This window comes from Vulpes vulpes, chromosome 2 (genome assembly GCF_048418805.1).
Source record: "Vulpes vulpes isolate BD-2025 chromosome 2, VulVul3, whole genome shotgun sequence".
NCBI classification, from domain to species: Eukaryota; Metazoa; Chordata; class Mammalia; order Carnivora; family Canidae; genus Vulpes; species Vulpes vulpes.
This window is the reverse complement of record NC_132781.1, coordinates 64,312,492-64,332,098: the sequence shown is the minus strand read 5'-3', so window position 1 is coordinate 64,332,098 and position 19,607 is coordinate 64,312,492. Positions and strand designations below refer to the sequence as shown.

Sequence of the window (19,607 nt, the reverse complement as noted above, 5' to 3'; positions counted from 1 at the left end):
ACCATTCTATATTTTAAGAATATCTTGGTGTCATATGGACAGATCGGCAGGGCTCTTTGGCATTGTGATTCTAGGAACTATTCAGTAAGTTTAATTTAAAGGTTTTAATGACTGCTTACTAGGTTTTGAAGTATTGCATAGCTTAAAGTGAAGCTATGAACTATTCCCTTTAAATTTTAACGTGTAAGACAGAAATGTGTATGGCTAGAAAGGAATCAACCTGTAATTAAATGTGAATGTGTTAAGTGAAATTTTGTGTTCAGTATCTGGATACATAAGCACTACTTCATTTGAGAAGGTGATCTTTTCTTACTGCTCCCTGCCCAGTGCCTGCATTGCTACCTGGCATGTTAGAATACTCTTAGTGAATATTTACTGAATGAGTAAATGAATAAATGAGTAACTCTGGGTCCCGATGTAGGATAATGGTGACAGAGACTTAAATAGAAATGAATAAACCTGGGATATTTTGTTTTCCTTAGTAACTTGCTGATTTTCTTCCTAATTGTAGATAATCATATACATATATGCATTTTGACATTGTGCCAGTTTGCTTTCCCTCTAACAGTATGAGAAATGCCTGTTTACCTACAGAGTCTGGTTCTTAGCCTTTTTTCTGTGAGCTCAATCTCAAATTAGGACAAAGCATTTATGAAATTTTAATATTATATTTAAATATATTATATATAAAATACAATTATAATATTCAAGGAGAATTTTCTTCTCTTAGTTCTCAGAAATCAAGGTATCCTTCTGATAAGAAACCCCTCGAATATTAATAAATCATCTTGATATATTTCTCGAAGCTATAGGTTTCTCCTTAAAACCAGATCCTTAAATAGAACGCATGTTTTTAATTGTTGAAAACATTTTCGAAGAATATTTTTATCATGCCTTATCTCCTTGTTATTTATGTGGCTCAGAAAGCAAACACCTAACTTTTTGCTACCAAGGTATTAATGTCTCACTGGATAATATAGATATGTATATGGGTGGGTGAATAGGTTGGTCGGTTTAAGAGAATATGATAATATGCCCTTATGTTAGTCTAAGATGAGAGACTTTTAAAAATATAACAATTTTATCTTCTGATTAGAAACATGATACATACTTTATGCAGAAACTTAGTATATACAGCAACATCAAAAGAGGGGAGATTACCATTGATTGGAAGAGATTTTGCTTTTTTAACATGAGGTTTTTTTCTTACACTTCTGTCCAATCTAGAAAGTCAGATTTTTGTATCTTGGAGAAGGAAATTTTAAATGCCTGAAAGTATGATATTTAACTTGAAAATCTGCTTTAGCTTTTTCTTAAAACACCACCACCCTTTAGCAGAGTAAAGGATTTTAGTAGCTAGATGTATGACGATAAAAGATTTGAGGTAAATTATGTACTTGTTAAATTAATCTGCCTCTTTTATCATCTTTGCTGTGGAGTATTACCCAGTGTTGATTGTCCTCCTATTATCCATCCCTTTTATCCCAAAGGGAGGGAATTGATGAGGATATGTGCATTGTGTTATGTCTGATCACAGTTTGACTAGCACAGTCTGGAAGTGGGTTGTACAGGATGAGAGCAGCAGCCTAATTGCTCTCCCTGCATCAGCAGCATCTATAAAGCATCCTGGGAATTGCTCGCCCTACGTTCGGAGCTGCTGGTCACATGAGCCCGGATTTTCAGTTCAGTTCATTAGTCAGCCATTTTGGTCAACACCCTGCTTACTGCGCACAACCAATCCTATTAGAACTCAGCATCCCAGCTCATCTGAGCAGATCCTGGAAGTGATTTCTGCAGTTCAGGATTTTTTTAAGCTAAATTGAAAATATTGGTTTATTTTTGGGTGGGGTTTTTTTGTGTGTGTGTTTTTTTGTTTTTTTTTTTGTATTTTTTCCTGCACAAAGGAGGATTTTTCACTTATTCATGCAGAGGCCAGTTTTTTAAAGCCAGCGAAGGTGGCATCGGCTGTGCAGAATTTAAAGCCTACAGCTCAGCTGAAAAAGGAGGGGGTAGGGAAGGGAAGATCAAAGGAGAGAAGCTAGGAGAAAACCAGGAATCCTCTTATTTTGCTATGTGGTAGGAACTGTCTATGAGACAAGATAGTATAGAATTTTTTATCTTGAGCCATTGGTTCTTAAACCGTAAGGTATTTTTCCTCGTGTTTTGTTTTAATCTCCCCCACCCCTTTCCTTGAGAGCTTTGTTCCAGAGCTTTGGATTTGGGGTTTTTTGGGCAGGAGGTTTTATTTATTTTTGTTGGGGTAAGTGTGTGCGCGTGTGTGTGTGTGCGTGTGTGTGTTGTGTGTTGTGTGTTGTGGTCCCAGCTGAGTCATCATGTCTGCTCTGACGCCTCCAACCGATATGCCAACCCCCACTACTGACAAGATCACACAGGCTGCCATGGAGACCATCTACCTTTGCAAATTCCGAGTGTCTATGGACGGAGAATGGCTCTGCCTTCGAGAGCTGGATGACATCTCACTTACACCTGACCCAGAGCCTACCCATGAAGGTATGGTCAGACCCTGTCCACTAGTATCTCACCAGCATCCTCATTGTTACAGTAGGATGGGAGGGTCAGGGAGAGGCAGGAAGAACCCATACCGTAACCTGTTAGCAACCATGAAAACCTTTCATCCTTACCTACCACCCAATTCCCCTTCTCTACTTCACGGAGGGAAAAAAATATTTTTTTTCCCCTGCCCCCTGAGGTATCCTTTCAAAAGATGCTGGTGCCTATTTAGAGCTCTTTGTCTTTAAGCCTCTAAGGAGAATATTTGAGGTCACTTACCACATTTGGCCCTAATTGATCATGAAGAAGCTATTAATATTGATTATATACTAAAATATTATAGAAAATGCAGTAATCCTTAATAGAGTAGATTAAGACAGCATGACTGTAAGATTGTACATGACATAGTTGTAACACTCAGTGTTTTACCAGAGGGCATCAGAGTATAATGTTAAACATGCTAGATATCTAGAAAATATTTGGACAAATACTATCTTTTTCTAATGTGGACTATAGATGAGAAAGCAGTTTTATTTTCAGTGACTATGAATGAATATGGACACTTAAAAAAGGATAATGCTTTGAAAAGGCTAAACATGATTAATAAGGTAACCCCAACCCATGGGATCTATTGACCATTGCTCTTTATAAGTTATTTGTGGTAACAGTGATGACCCATTTGAAATTTCCACTGTCAGTACTTTTGAGACCATTGTGGTCGCTTAACTTGTGACTTTCTCCCAGAACCTTTTCTAAATTATCAGAGGTTTTCAGCTTGTACCCCTTAGTTCTCTTAATGCCATAAGGAAGAGAATAGAGAATTTGCATAGATGTAGATATTTTTGTTTTTTATGTAGTAGCCTCTTGGCTGGTATTTATTCTCTTACTTTAAAGTAATGAAGACAAATGCTCACAAATGAGGAGAAATTCTTCATAAACATCTGCCTGGTATTTAGGCATATCTGCAGAATAGAGGGCATAAGGTAAATTCCACATAGCAGATTGGGTTAGGGAGAAGTGATTCCTTGCCCTTGACCTTGTATTGCAATCTTACCGTGACTCAGATCTTACCCTTTATTCTGAAAAGGATTTTATTTTCCCAATTGGGGTTGGCCTTGAGAAAGTTTTAGAGAGGATTAGTGGCACAGAACACAAAGTAGTCATTACGGGTGTATCTTTAAGGGTAATATTTAAGTAGTTTTTAAGACTCTTTGCATCTTTTAACAATTGGTTTGTCAGTTGGACAGCTTCCTTTGGCTCTGAGTCTCAGAATAAGAATGTGCACAAGGGTGGAAGACATCAGCTGGAATTCCATAGAATGCCAGTACTGTTTAAAACAGCCTCCGAGGGATCCCTGGGTGGCGCAGCGGTTTGGCGCCTGCCTTTGGCCCAGGGCGCAATCCTGGAGACCCAGGATCAAATCCCACATCGGGCTCCCAGTGCATGGAGCCTGCTTCTCCCTCTGCCTGTGTCTCTGCCTCTCTCTCTCTGTGTGACTATCATAAATAAATTTAAAAAAAAAAAAATTTTTTTTTAATTAAAAAAAAAATAAAATAAAATAAAACAGCCTCCGAAGGTTTGAGAAGCTCTAGGGAAGAAAAATACATTTTGAAAAGGCTACCAAGAAGTCTTTTAGTGAACATCTCATTTGCATATTTTGTTTTCAAAAATATTCTCATCCATATTGAAACTAACACAGTACTCCCTTAATTATAAAATCCAGTGTATCAATGTCTCAAAAAGAATTTTTAATAATTTTAGTACTTTGAATATGTATTTGTTTCTTAATATTCCAAGGAGTGAGCAAAAGTGAGCTGTTTGGTTAATGTAAGCATTTGTAGTGGTGCTGTACGAATCCTTCATGGGACAATCTATGATGGAAAATGTACAAGGGCTACAACCTAAACTCTTAAGTGGCACGTCCTTTGATTAAGGAAAGTAGACAAATAGGAAGTTCCCAACACCTTAGAATCAATTGTAAAAGGATGTAGAGGAAAATAGAAAAATGCTGTCACTGAATTTTGGAATTTTGCCTTAAATCAGCCAAGAGAAATGATAATTTCAAATGATTAGAAATGGAAATAATAAAAGTCTAGGCCCAGGAAGGCTTCTATAGATTTAGCAATCTAGGAAACAAGGCAGTACTTTTATAGGGCTTTTATTTCCTTATTCCGCTGGCTGAATCAAGATGTCTGAACAGTCATTTGGACTCAGGAAGTGTCTGCTTTAATATTAATACCAAGTGATAATTGTTAGGTGTAATTTAGCTCTCAGCCTTTGAGTAGTGATCACCAGGTCAGTGATAATATGAATCTCACCGTGTTGAGCACCCAGTTTCTGGGCACATAGGAGCATTCATACTATACTTTACGGCTGATTCATAGAGGGAAAGACATCTGACCACACAAATCCTGTAATGAGGCGTCCTGACTCCCACAAGAGAAAATGGGCAAAAAGCATCATATACCGCCGTAAGACAATAAGGTAGATTTTGTGTGTCCTCAGCAATAGAAGCTTTACAGTTTCCAACTTTTGTTTTCTGAAAATAGAGCTCCTGCCTCTCACTGTGCAGCCCATGGTGTAGACCTGGACCCAGAGTTTCTGACTACCTTTACCCTTAAATAGATGGGAATAGGAGCATTTGTTTCATGTTTCAGTGCTTATTGGTAGTGAAGGAGGTGATCTCTTTCTCAGTATACTTTTTTTAAAACCAGGAGGAAATCTACAAATCTATGATTGTAAGTAGATTTCCCCTAAAGACAGAAGCCTAGGATTGATTCCATGTGAGAGGAGACGGTTCAGGAAAGGCTTCGTTCTATGAGTGAAACTGGGCTGGACACTGTACCATAACTAAGCGATCATCAGGCAGACGTGGGGTGAAAGGGGGACGTTACCAGCTGGCTGAGCTGGAGGATAGATGGCAGGTAGTTAGGAGTGGTAACTATCTTATTGTAGGTTAGAAAGATTAAGTGAGATAATTGATGTAAAGCACCCTGGAGACGTTAGTTGTGTGTATAATAGTTATTCACGGAGCTGCACCATGTTCTTAAATACATTACCAATTTAATGTATATTTTTGGTTTTATAGCTAACTTTTTGGAGCAGTCTAAACTGGTTGTTTATCAGACAAACTATAGTAGAACATTATTAACTTAAATTTATGTTTTAGCATTGTCCTTCCTTGGACCACCATAAGTAAGAAAATAATTGGCTAAAAATATTGCTCAGTTATCGAGGAATACTTGTTTTCCTATTAACCTTTTAAAGAATGGGAATCCAATATCAAGAGACAGTGGATTCAGATGAGTAATTTAACACAATAAAATATACGATCATGTTATGAAGACAGCTGTAAGCTTTGAAATTACTTTTTTGACTTTGGAAACTTCCTTTTCAAATACAGATAATAAGAGACAGACTATGGAAGAAGTAATATATTGGACAGACACCCTGATTTTTGGGTGACTGTAGAGAACTGTATGTGATGGTGGACTTCATACGTGCTGCTATTGCATAACTCTGCAGTGTCCCTGGTACTTACGTTTTGCTTTACTGTTCATTAGAATAGCTGGCATTTTACTCTAATGCATAAATAAATAGCTTATATTAAACATCTGCAAGTGTAATAATGATACTGCTATATACGTAAGCATGTGTTTTGGTCTGTCTATTGATCAGAAATATTTATTGGACATCCCTTGATGCAAAGTCCAGTTTTAGAGACTAAGAAATTGATAGCCCTTCACATTTCCCAGAGGACAATCTAGGTGCAGATTATGGGTGCAGATTTGTGATCAGGTTTTTCCATTCAATAGGAAATTCTTTACTGCCAAGATATAATAGGGAATACTCTACTAATAAGATAAGTAGAGAAAAATCCCCTAAAGATGTAATGGAAAGTGTTTGTTATTCAGTGACTGGGAAGTGTCTGGTGCTGAGATAACCCCATTGAAATTTACTAATGTACTTTTAATTATTAATATCACTGCACCCTACTATAACCCCATTCTGCTTGGAGAACTGCATATGTTTTCATGTAAAAAGTGCATGTCCCATGGGGATCCCTGGGTGGCTCAGCAGTTTGGCGCCTGCCTCCGGCCCAGGGCGTGATCCTGGAGTCTGGGGATCAAGTCCCACGTCAGGCTCCCTGCATGGAGCCTGCTTCTCCCTCTGCCTGTGTCTCTGCCTCTCTCTCTCTCTCTGTGTATCTCATGAATAAATAAATAAAATCTAAAAAAAAAAAAAAAAAAAAAAGAAGCCCATCTTTTAAAAAAAAAAAAAAAAAAAGTGCACGTCCCAAAGGGCATTTTGGCAGAGAAGCCAAATGGCTATTTACCAAGAAACTTCATAGCATGAGTTCACTATATAGTCTAGTGCAGGGCTTCTAAACCTGGGTCCTTGATCCTAAAAATCATACCTAAAATTTTTTATCTGTGTATTTTTTTTCTGGAAGAAAAATCCTTAATGTCCGTTAGAACCCCCAAAGAAAACAAGTAATACTTTAAAAACTCAGTTTTTATCATACAGACCCTTTGTCCTTCATTCAACGTACATTTAAGTATCCTACTTGTAATTTATGCCCTATACTGTAATAGGTCCTAAGGTATAGCACAGTGAGCAATCCAGTCTTCTTTATTTTCTGGACTTATTGACAAGTGTAGGGTGCAGGGTGGGCTATTTCAAGCAAGTGAAATGACAGTCTTTGCAGTACAATGGTACAGAGTCAGAAATCTTATTCCAGGGAAGATTTCCAATTTAAGTAATGTTAGCTAAGACCAAAAATATGTACAAAAGTTATCTGGGCATAAAGTGGAGGCTTTGGGTATTAGGGGGTAGAAGTGGTGAGGAGGCAGTACTTTCAAAGACCCAAAGGGGCCAGAACTGAAAGATTGCCGGTATATGTTTTCAGCCCCTTTCCAAATTTCCTTTCAAGTAAATTTTCACCTTTTTAATCAGAAATATTAATAAAGCCACATACTCTATTGAGAACAAAATGTTAGAGGTAGTGATGAGATCTTTTTTTCTCTTCTGATTGTGCACAATGTTAATTTTTTAACCATAAAATCTTAAGTGTTTTAAAAGTGAATACGTTTATTATGTATATGCATTTACTCCTATACTATACTTTAATAAAATGAGTATATATTATACAATATGTGAATTTTAAAAGCCCTCCTAAATAAGACTTAGTAATAATAGTCATTTCTCTGAATTAATAGAAAAATCAAATATTACTTTTATTTTATAAAAAAGTATCAAATTTATTTTGTAGCTAGTTTCATTTTTATTTTTATTTTATTTTTTTATTTATTTTATTTATTTTTTTTTAGTTTCATTTTTAAATAAGAGCTGTTGGGAACTTTTGTAACAAAATTCTTTATCAGAAGAAGGGAAACAGTGAAAAGTTATTAAATCCTAACAGTGAACAAAATTGTGAGATTATCCATTTATAAAAGCCATGCTTAATGGCAAAAAGTTTAAAACAACTATTACTCTTAATATTGAAACCCAGTAACCTGCTGATCTGTGATCAGACTTCCTATTTTCACTTATTTATATGTGATCATTCCCTTATCTTTTTGATGATGAGCATGTATTTGCTGAGAAAATTATAAGCATGCAATGCCCAATTCTTATGTGAAACTAACTGAATCTGATGGAAAGTCAAGGCTACAATTAGTTTCATAAGTGAACATGTTAATCGTATGATGAGTGAATGATATAAATGATCTTTTTCTGCTTTTAACACAGTACCTATATACACACAAGGCATCTGGCTATTCTAGTTTTCTGTTATGATTAAATAAGCAAACAGTATTATGTGTGTTAGGGCGTAAAAGAGGGATATATGTGCTATGTTCCACAACAAAGTCTTAATTTTGTCTTTCATTTTCATTTCTACAACTACCAGGAGCTCATTATGTCACATCCAGATTCCTACACCTACTTGCAGCTTTTCCCCAAACCCATTATTCTCCCTGTACTAATTCATTCTTTATAAAATTGCTGAAGAAATCTTTATGAAAGCAAACTTTTCGTCCTTGTACAAGAGCCCTGTTTCAGGCAGCCTTGTCTATTATGTCTAGAGTACTCCTGAAAAAGGGGTGATGGGGTTGTCATGAGAGATGTTATCATTTATCAAGCCATGATTTTGTGCCAAGAACTGTTCCCTCTAAGTAATATGTATATAGTATCCCATTTAATCATTACAGTAACCGTTTGAGCCTAAGTACAATTTTCGCCCCCCTTTTACTAATTGACACTTGGGAGGGTAGTAAGTGGTAGAGCCAGGATCCAAACTCAGGCAGCCACAGTTCAACCTGCTTGGGGCACTCCTATACCAAAACTAAGTGAATGTAAGTTCAATGATAGATCTGCATGTAACAAAGGACATCTTCTCTGGTGACCTATTTCTAGCGGTTTTGTACACAGTTGATCACAGCATTGGCCAGTCTAAGTCTGGTGAACATCAAAATGAGGCCAAAGCACATCATTTAGGGCATGCTCAGTGAATGCCATCAGTTAAATCGGAGATCTTAGCTTTTATCCACTTGTTTTCATTTTCTTCTTTCCACTCATTTTTTGAAGTATATGAAAATATTACATAATTGCACAGATACTACCCAATAGCAGAAATGGCACATTGCTGAAACTGACCTGGCCGGCAGGCAGCGAGCACCTTTATGTACTAAATTTAAAATGTTTCTCAAATATTGAACCTTAGTCTTTAAAGGCCAAGTATTTTCATGCCCTTCTTTGGGTAATTTTACTTATCTAATGTTTTTTTCAAACTCCTATTCAGTCCTTCCCTATTTCAGCCAAGCTGGCTGATTCTCGCTTCACCAGGATCCTGATGATTCTTGCTGTTACACTGTTCCTTCTTGAGATTCTGCATGCTGGCATCAAATCCGGAAATGGAAGGCCCCTTGACTTCCTTCATCCACCAGACCTCCTCTAGCATGTGCAACACTCTTCATTTCCTGAATTTTGGGGTACTTTCTGTGCCACTTGGTTGAATGCATTTGGAATCATTCTCCAATGATTGATTTTAATTCATATGATTCCTCATTTATGAAATTATGTAGAAAGTTCTTTGGAGCAAAACTTTTGCATCCTTCAGAAGGCCTTATATAGTACTGTGTACTGTTTATAGTAGCTATCCAGCACATTTTGGGTGAATTTAGTAATACCTCATAATCCCAGAAAGTAGTCAGTGGTGAAAGAAAAGTAACCTTTTCTTGGAAAATCTTCCCTCCAAAATACACAATTTATGTTTTTTGAGTTTTTTTAATTTAATTTATTTTTACTCAATTATCACCTATTCCAGACTCACTGTATCTTACTTAGAAAATTGAAGTTTGGCGTAACATAGTGATTGATTATTATTGTTTTCTAACATATCCATGAATAATATTCAGTGATGATGAAAGTACAAGAATACTTGGGCGAGGGCTCTGCTGGTAAGCATATACATTCATACAGCTTTGTTGGAAATCACGTTATCACTAAGAATCAAGAGCCTCAAGAAATTAAGTTGCAGTGATTATACCAGATAGCCATCTTCAGGAAATAATCAGAGATAAAGGCAAGGCACAGTCTTATGATTTATAGTAGCAAAAACCTTAAAAAGCAACTTCAGTAACCGAACAGGAAAATGGTTCGATAAATTCTAGAACATCTATACAAAAGACACTAAAAATGATGTTGTGGGAGAATATTTAATGGCATAAGGTATTGTTTAGAATGTAATTTTTAAAAGCTGTCTCCCAAACTGCATACACTGTGGTCACAATTTGTGCTAAAGTTAAGGGTACACATTCACCACAAGTAAAACAAAATGTACCAAAAATATAAAAAGTGACTCCCTCTGGATAGTGGAATGACAGGTGGTTATTATGATATCCTTAATGCTTCTTTTCTTCCACATCTTCTACAAAAGGATATATTACCATAATCAGGAAAAGTTGCTATTTTTTTAAAGCAGAATGCTTTCTGAAGACTATAGGTGTGCAGTTATCCGACTCATATTAAGTACTTTCCGTAACAGTTTCACACATCCATGAACAGGAACAGTTGCCTAAAAGCAGAGCTGCTGCTTTGAATTTAGCTGTCAGTATCATTTGTTTGTACATCTAGTAGACGTTTTGAGTTTCCCATGTCATAGGCCTGCACTTCTTTACTGGCACACTTGGTTTTCAGAGCTGTCTGAAAGCTGGATGCAGTGCACAAGGGTGACCACAGGGCAGGGTCTGACTGGGTGTATTCCATACAGCATCTGATTTATTCCTTTCAGAAGTGTTCAGAAAATAACACCTGCATTGTTTGGATCCTGGTTTTCCCAGAATTCTGTCACTATTCTCTGCTTTCAGTATGGCACCCCTCCTTTTGTCATCTGCCCATGGTGGGATTATGGGAACATTTGCTACCACCAGCCAGGATAGCCTCAGAGGTACATTGTCGGGTTCCCCAAGTTGTGATTACGTGTGCACAAGGCACAAGGCAGTGTGTGAACTTCTGGAAGTGTGGGGGTGGTAGCTTTCACCACCACCTCCGAAGCCTACTGGGCAAAGTGCCCTGGACAAAGTTCATCCCTTCTTGTTGCTCTGCTGTGGAATAGCTTGGCTAGTCACCCTTTTGAGGTAAGTTTTGCCCAACGTTTATAAAATCCTGTCTGGGAGAGAACACAGCCGGAGCCACATGAGGCCTCTCAGCTGACTGGAGCGCTCTCCTAAAGTCGGCTTTCTCCTCCTCATTCCACTCCCTTCCCAAGCCCCTGGTGTCCACCTTAGCTACTGTTCTTAACCACGGAGATTTACTGTCTTTCCTCCCTCCTGGTGAACCTTTCTGGACCTTTCTTAGAACAGAGCTTTTTCTTAACCTTTCATTTGTGCCTTTCTTTTTTTTTTTTTTTTTTTTTTTAAGATTTTATTTATTTATTCATTAGAGACACAAAGAGAGGGGCAGAGACATGGACAGAGGGAGAAGCAGGCTCCATGCGGGGAGCCTGATGCAGGACCTGATCCTAGGATCCTGGGATCATGAGCTCTACCGCTCAACGGCTGAGCGACCCAGGTGCTGCTCATTTGTGCTTTTCTTAACGGAGTTTACAGTAACTTTTTTGGGTTATCAGCTTTCAGTGCCAGAAGGTCATTTCTCCTAACCTTTTCTACTTATATAAATGGTATATTCACATTGTAAGAGTACAGACTATGGAAGAATATCAAACACAAAATAGTAGAACTCACCTAAAGTTCAAGCACCTATTGATAACCACAGATAATATTTAGGAACCAGATTCTCTTTTTAAATAAATATATGTAGAGTTTCACTCACAGTTTTTTACATGTAAAAATCATACCATTCCTGTGGTGTGTGACCCGCCTTTTTTCCTCTGCAGTATCCTTCCACATCAGTAAATAGAAACCGGTATCACCTTTTTTGGATATGCCATAATTTCTTTGACTTCCTTGTTACAGACTTTTAGGTTGTTTCTAAATCTGGCCACCACTGACAATTATAAACATCGTTAGGTTTATAATTTGAACACTTTATCAATTTTCTTTTTTAAACGTGGAGTTTCTGGGTCAAATAGTAAAATATTTTAGTTTTTTAGACACATTTCCAAGCTGCCATAAGCATTAAAAAAATTTTTAACAGTATGGTATGTCATGAACTTTCATATTGGCTGCTACTTTGCAATTTAGTTTTGTCTTCCGCTACTGCAGTTGGTTGTGGTTTCTCACAGTACTAAAATCTGGACTTTCCAAAGGAAACAGTTGTGGTTTTTTTTTTTAAGACAATTGTGATATTTTTTTAAAACAGTTGATTTAGAGCTGCATGATTGTATTTTACCTGGTTTATTTCCTTTAAGCTAATGACAATATCCTAAGTAGAAGAAAATGAGTTTTACTGTTAAATGTGCAATGAGAAATTTCATGGTTTTCTGTGGTTACTGGAGTTTGTTTTCTGGGATGAAGAGGCTGCTGAGATTTCTCTTTTCTTTCTCCTACAGCTGTAAAATGCAGGATGTGGACTAGATTTCATTTGAGAATTCTATAGTGTCTAGTCCTGTGGGCAGCAAGCTTCCCAGTTGAAGGTATCAGAAACCTCATGATTATTTCTGCCCAGGCAAGGTGGCAGAGGGTCTACTGATGTGGGGAGGCTCCCTTTCTTCATCCCCTCAGTCCCTATCAGCCCGTGGCCTCCCTAGCCTTCCAGTGTCCCATAGCTGCTCACCTGACTTAGGAATCTATTTCATCTTCTCTTATCTCTCTAATACCAATTCCTTTTTACCTTGTGCCACAGTTACCTAGTTCTCAAGGACAGTGTCTGGATGTTTCCTTTTCGTGACTTCTGTATAAACTATACTTACTGCCTTAGTAAAATCCTTTGCTTAGTATACATACTAAATATTCAATGGCTTGGATGTTAATAACTGTATTAGGAAAGCCTGTATTTCTCTTGTATCTTTCTCCTTTCACACAGAACATTTTACTTCTAACACTTCTGGTCACCAAGTGGGTGTGTGGGGGTGGGGGGCGGGTTGAACACCAAGCAGTTTTGTGACACCAGCTACGTATCCTACAGTTTCTCAGCTCTGACTCTATCCACCTGGAGATAGTGTCACCCAAAGTTAAAGGCTCAGCCCTACAAAACTGCCTCTCCTCCAAATACTAATCACAGGTTACCCACAATTTTTATCCAAGTTGGCTACAAATCAGAGGTTCCCATGAGCTCTTTCCCCGTAGATTCAGTTATTTGCTAGAATAATTTACAGAACTTAAGGAAAAATGTAAGTTTGCCAGTTTATTAAAGTAATAACCAGATGAAGAGATACATAGGATGAGGTCTGGGAGGGTTCCAAATGCAGGAGCTTCTTCCTGGTAGATTTGGGGTATGTCATCCTCCTGGTAGGTAGATGTGTTCACCAGCTCGAAAGCTTTCCACTCCATACTACTGGAGTTTTATGAGGCTTCCTCACATAAGCATGATCAACAAACTCCATTTCTAGCCCTTCTCCCGTCTCTAAAGAAGTGGGAAGTGGGGCTGAAAATTCCAAGCTTATAATCATGGCTTGATCTTTCTGGGGACCAGCCCCCATCCAGGAGCCCACCAGGAGTCACCTCATTAGAACAGGAAATGCCCCTAGTGCTCTTATCACTTAGGAATTTACAAGGGTTCTAGGAGCCCTGTGCCAGGCACTTGGGAGGAAGACCAAGTATTTATTATAAAGCACAGGATCACAGTCACTTAATGTTACTTTTTTCAGGATCATTTGAGTTTCTTTCCTGATATTTTTGTTATTACTGTGGGGAAAAGATAGATCTTGACCTCAATTACTGGTTTATTAGAACAGAACCTCTTCGCATTTTTAAAAATCAGTTTGATAATTCCTTCACTAATTTTTATATTACTAAGCAAATGTATTATTAGTTATTTTAACAACATCTTGGCTGTTAAACTTATCATTTGGTCTGCTTATGTTGACTTGTTTTCTCCCCCATGTTTATTATTTAGTTTAGTTGGGGTTTATTTTGTTTTTTACATTACAGTCTATTTTCTTTTTTAATTATGGCAGATATACTTAGAAGAATACAGCTTGTAACCAAATGAAAATATAGGGCATGTGTTGGTTTCTTGTAAAGGTAAAGTTGACATTGAATACCTGAGGGGTGCTAAGTGCTTTAAATTAATTAGCTTTTATTTTCACAGCAGTCCTTTAAAGGGCTATTTATGATCAGTAGTTGGAGCTTCAGAAGGCTTTTCCCCAAGTAACTGTAATACACTTTTTAAATCAGAGCCGCCTAGCTTCAAGGAGACAGTGTAACTTGGTTACATTTATCTCTAAACTTGACTCTAACTTGGTTGTCTATAGTAAGGACACTCCCGAAAAAAAAGAATCTATCAAGAGAGATCTCACAGCCTGGGTACATAAACAGTGAAGAGGCACTTTGAGTTCATTCAGGCATTTCTTAATGAGAAGGAGCTTCAGCTAATTCCCTCATCCAAAGGAAAAATATGGGACTACACTGGGCCCAGGCCCCACCCTAAATCTGTATCAATGTCAAAGCCAAGGCCCCTTCTATCAGATCACACTGCCATTGCCACTGACCAAATATTTTACAATACTACCTAGTCTACTGACTTACTCATTCTTAGACCCAAAACAGAATGATAGCCGAGCAGATAGTTCATTGAACCTCCCATAAGCTATGCTTCCTAATTTGGGGCCTTTGTACAGTTCCAGCCTTGTCTCTTATCCCTTTACTTAAAAAATGTCTTTGTTCATGTGCATCTCATGAGTCTGTCAGGTGCAGCATTTCTAACCATTTAGTCCAAGTGTTCAGAGTGGAGTGACGGTCCTAATGTTTCATCACCAGACTCAGGGCACCACACACAATGGCAGGCAAATTTGGCATTTCCAAGCTATGCGACTTCTTACCTTGTCAGTCAGTGTTCTGGGTGGGAACTGAGACTGTCTGTTTAGCCAGAGTAACTTTGGAAGCTCTCTTTATTTTTTAACGTTTGCAGTGCACATTTGACATAGTTCTGATTGGTACAGGTCTGAATTCTGCATTATCTGTAGGAAAATTTTAATGCAGGCCTATCTTCTCTATTAGCAAACCTTTAGATCATTGCTCTCTGAAATTTATGAATATGTATTATATGATACAAATTAAAGTTAATATAGATTTTTAGATCGGGCAAAACATACTCAAAAGCAGCAAAATATTACCCCTAGGGACGCCTGGGTGGCTCAGCGATTGAGCATCTGCCTTTGGTTTAGGGCATGATCCCAGAGTTCTGGGATCGAATCCCACATCGGACTCCCTGCAGGGAGCCTGCTTCTCCCTCTGCCTCTGTCTCTGACTCTCATGAACAAATAAATAAAGTCTTTTAAAAAGATGTCATTTAAAAAAATACATATTACCCCTAAAAAAACTGAAATGTTCTGGGGAAAATACCAGAATTGTCCGTGATACTACCATCTTCGATTCATGTATTAGGTACTTTCCTTGTTGTTTTAATAATTTGAACATATTGCAGAGGGCATAATTTTTAAAATATTTTATGAATCCTTCTTTGAGAAGATTATAAAAGAATGTCACAGTATCTATTCTTTATTGCAATAAAATACTGAGCATGCCATGATAAGTGGAGAACAACTTTAGAAGAAGGAAATACACCTTCTATCTTTCGGAGGAAGAGGGCTCTTTTAAATTGCATTCATCACTGTGGGACTCATAACTTTAAATTTGTTTTAAAAGCGAAACAAAATATATCTGATTGAGACAGATTGGGAAACTTCTGTAGATGGGACACAGCACGGGAAAAGTCAGAGAATCCCTTATACTCGCCATGCATTCCTATCTAGAAATTCACTTTCCAGAACTCCTCTGTGCACAAGTCTTGAAGAACCTTTATATTTTGCTCTAATAATTTTGTAGACTTTTATTAGGTGACAAATACAGTTTCTAAGTAAATGTAGGCTAAAATAGGGATATTCACCATACTGACTTTCACAAGGTTTAACAAAGCAAGTCCTTGGAGTAAACTCATGTGATGGTTTGTTTATTTATTTATTTATTTATTTATTTATTTATTTATTTTAAGATTTTATTTATTATTTATTCATAGAAACACAGCTAGAGAGAGGGGCAGAGACACAGGCAGAGGGAGAAGCAGGCACCATGCAGGGAGCCTGATGTGGGACTCAATCCCCGGTCTCCAGGATCACACCCTGGGCTGCAGGCAGCACTAAACCGCTGCGCCACTGGGGGCTGCCCTCATGTGATGGTTTAGAGTACATTCTTGTAAATCTGTAGTCCTTCATGATATAAATCTGTAGTATATTGTCAGGAGATTATATTTGAAAATGATATATGGAAATATATAATGTATTTTGACACTAACTACTGTAAAATAATAATAACTAACACAGATATTGTACTTTTTCTCTATGAAACATTATCTTAGGCACCTGGATGGCTTAGTGGTTGAGCATCTGCCTTTGGCTCAGGTCATGATCCCCAGGTCCTGGGATCAAGTCCTTAATCGGGCTCCCTACATGGAGTCTGGTTCTTCCTCTGCCTATGTCTCTGCCTCTCTGTGTCTCTCATGAATAAATAAATTAAAAATATTTAAAAACAAAAACACTATCTTAGTGCTTTATGCATACATATTCACAACTGCAGAATCCAAAAAGCTCTGAAAACCGCATGTATCATAAATTAGCCTGAACGCATTTGCTGCTAAAACATGATCTGAATTTATTTGAGGCTATTTATAGTCTTTATCATATTTACTTTGAATATTCATTTATTTCCTGCAGAAATATTAATGTGCTTGATTGTAAAGTACTGCCCTAGGTCCTGTCTGATGTTTTTTTGGCCTCAGTATTTACCATTTTACCTTTCTAAAATTAAAAAAAATAATCTGAATTTCAAAATATATTTGGTTAGAAAATAATAATATGAAGGATTTGGGCCTGTGCTTACTCTTTTTTCCTCATAACAGTGCTATAGGATAGGTACTGTTCTTTTCCCTGTTTTGTAGAATGAAAAAACTGAGGAAAAAGATGAAGTAGGGGACAAGGTCACATGGCCATTAGGGGAAGAGCTGGGACATCAGCCCTAGGGATTCGGCTCCTGAGTCTGTTCTCTGAACCCCGTGATGTGTCACAAGTTAGGGATTTAATCCTGGATTTCTGTGTACTACTCCTATGCTTGGTTTTCTAATTATTAATTTCTAGGCTTTTGAATTGGGAGACAATAGAAGTGCCAAAGGTTATCGATACTTTCATTCTTCTTATATTATCTGTCCCCATGTCTGGCCTAACCAACAGTCTATATATAGCTTTCCCAAAAAGTGCTGCTTTAGTCACATATCACATTATTAGATCCTCATCTGCTTCCCTGTTTTCTGAATCTAAATTTTATCGTATTTGTATCATTTTTACACATTTTTATAACTATGTATTTATTTAACACTAGAATGTACTCTTAAAAAATCACCAAACTACATCAGAACTAAAAATTAACCAATTAAATTACAGTGATAATTTAACATACTAGTGAGAAAGCAGGACCAATGATAAATTCTTTTCCTAGGTGATAATTCCGAGTTGCTGCTTCAGACCCTTTGCTGGTGTCTGTGATAAATTTTTCAAGAAGGAAGGCTTACTGTGGACAGAATATTGTTTGCCCATTTTCTCATTTTTGTTATGCTTCTTCCTCTGATAATTTATTTTTATTTGCTGCATGTTACACATAATGAAACTCACATGATTTTGTGAGTTTGCATATGAATCTTGCAGTTGTATACAGTATAATAGCTTCAGAATTCCTGAAGGATGAAGCTAGTGTACTTTTAAAAAAATTTCTGTAGGTTCTCAAAATTTACTTCCAAATAGTCATCTTACAGCTTTAAGACACAGAAATGTCTATTTGTAATCTTCCATGTTCTTTCCTGTCCTTTTTTGCCTCACATGGAATATTCTGTGTACAAGAACATTGAATTTATAGTAAAAGGAGAGAGTACTGTACTTTTAAACTGAATAGACATCTTTATTGAATTATAAGTGACTTATTTTGTCTGTCTTCAAAGCAGCATCTTCTTTATTTTTGGTTTGGGGAAGAACTATGGGAGTGGGAAGGCTTTGGTTGTTTTAAGAAAAAAGTCACTAGTTTGTATCATGATACTTGCTTTGAATCTTAAAAGGCATTCCACATATTTTTCAGCACTGAAGTGGTTAAAATAAATGTTGAATGAAGTCAATGTTGTATACGCTTAAAGATACAAACAGTCTAGTCTTGATTTTCAATGGAAAAAAATCTTACTTTTTTATGGGATATGTTTGCTTTTTTTTAGAAAAAAAATCTTTGTTTGCTTTCATTAGAAACTCTGAAATTGTTTTAGCTTTGGAACAGATTTAATAGTCTTAGTTGATATCTCTGCTTAGTGACATATTCTTCCTTGAGTATGTTCCCAGCCCTTTTCACTGTTAATCTCTAGGTTAAGCTGAAAGCATTCTAGGAAATCTCCCTTTCAGTTATCCCTTTTGAAACCTTGTTTTTAATAGCACTTTTCTTTCTTGGCTTGCATGACATTTTATCTTTCTTTTCCTTTCTTTTTGCCGTTTGCAAAGACTCTTGGGAGGATTTGACAGATTTGGTGGAGCAAATGCGCGATGATACAGAAGGTGCGTGCCACACCAACATCTTTCAGCTTTTTTTTCCTATCTTTTTCTTTCTTTCTTTCTTTCTTTCTTTTTTTTTTTTAATTTCTAACCACCTTTTGATCGTTTTCCATAAGCCAGATTGTCAGCTTTGGTTTTATTTCCCATGGCAATAACTGGAGTAATAAAAATATTTGCCAGATTTACCATACAGGTACTTCATTTGTACAGGATTAGGCTTTTCAGAATCTTGCCTTTAAAAATCTTTCTCCTGTGGTTCCAAGTAAAGTGTCATAAATATATGTTTATGCTGTTCCTTTAGGATATTTGTTAAACATGTTTTAAGGGGACTTTATATCAAAATATATCAGGTTTTTTTTTGGCTGGTTTTTCATTTATTTGTTGGGAAGATGTAAATCTTTTTATCATTCGTGAAAATGTATATTGCTGTTAATTCCACAGTAGTCAAAAACAAACAGATCCCAGGAATCTGAAGTATCCAGTCTGGAATGTTGTTCAGATTTGTAGATTTCCATAACATTAAGCACTTGGAGCTTGGTCCTGTCATAGCATTACTTCCTGGTGAAATTACTTTCAAAAGTAGCACATGTGTTCCAAAATAGAAAGTCCCCCTAACAAGAATTGTTTCTTCTGTAAGGGGCACCTAACTTTAGGGAGCTCAAGGTAATTCACACATTTTATAATAAAAATAGAAAAATTGAAGTTTGGCTTTACTGTATCTCCCACTTTGCCTGAGTACTAAAGTGTGTCGTGTTTGTGTGCCTACCCCACCAACACCCCCACCCGGCTTGAGCACATACACATCCCCTGCCCTGCGTGCACACTGACCTTTTCATTGCCTGTGCATAGTGCATCAGCCTCCTCCTGCCTGGTCCCTGCAGCCTTACCCCTGGAAGTG

At 37.2% G+C, this 19,607-nt stretch overlaps 1 protein-coding gene across 15 annotated transcripts in view; it reads left to right on the top strand.

Annotated features, from left to right (window-relative positions):
* The window catches only part of RUFY3 (RUN and FYVE domain containing 3), a 71,361-nt gene that overhangs the window by 11,091 nt on the left and 40,663 nt on the right, over nt 1–19,607 (top strand). For 4 of the 15 annotated variants that reach the window (XR_011999866.1, XM_072748819.1, XM_072748820.1 and 1 more), the window contains exon 2: nt 18,659–18,712. The exons of 5 other annotated variants lie outside the window; for them this stretch is intronic. Coding sequence is in view for 9 of the 10 variants with exons in the window: in XM_072748819.1 (XP_072604920.1) it covers nt 18,659–18,712 (54 nt within the window). In the remaining variant the exon portion in view is untranslated. Of the gene's footprint in view, nt 1–811; nt 2,512–18,658; nt 18,713–19,607 lie in introns of those variants that run through there. 6 more of the 15 variants (XM_026003511.2, XM_026003510.2, XM_026003514.2 and 3 more) reach the window with 4 other exon arrangements.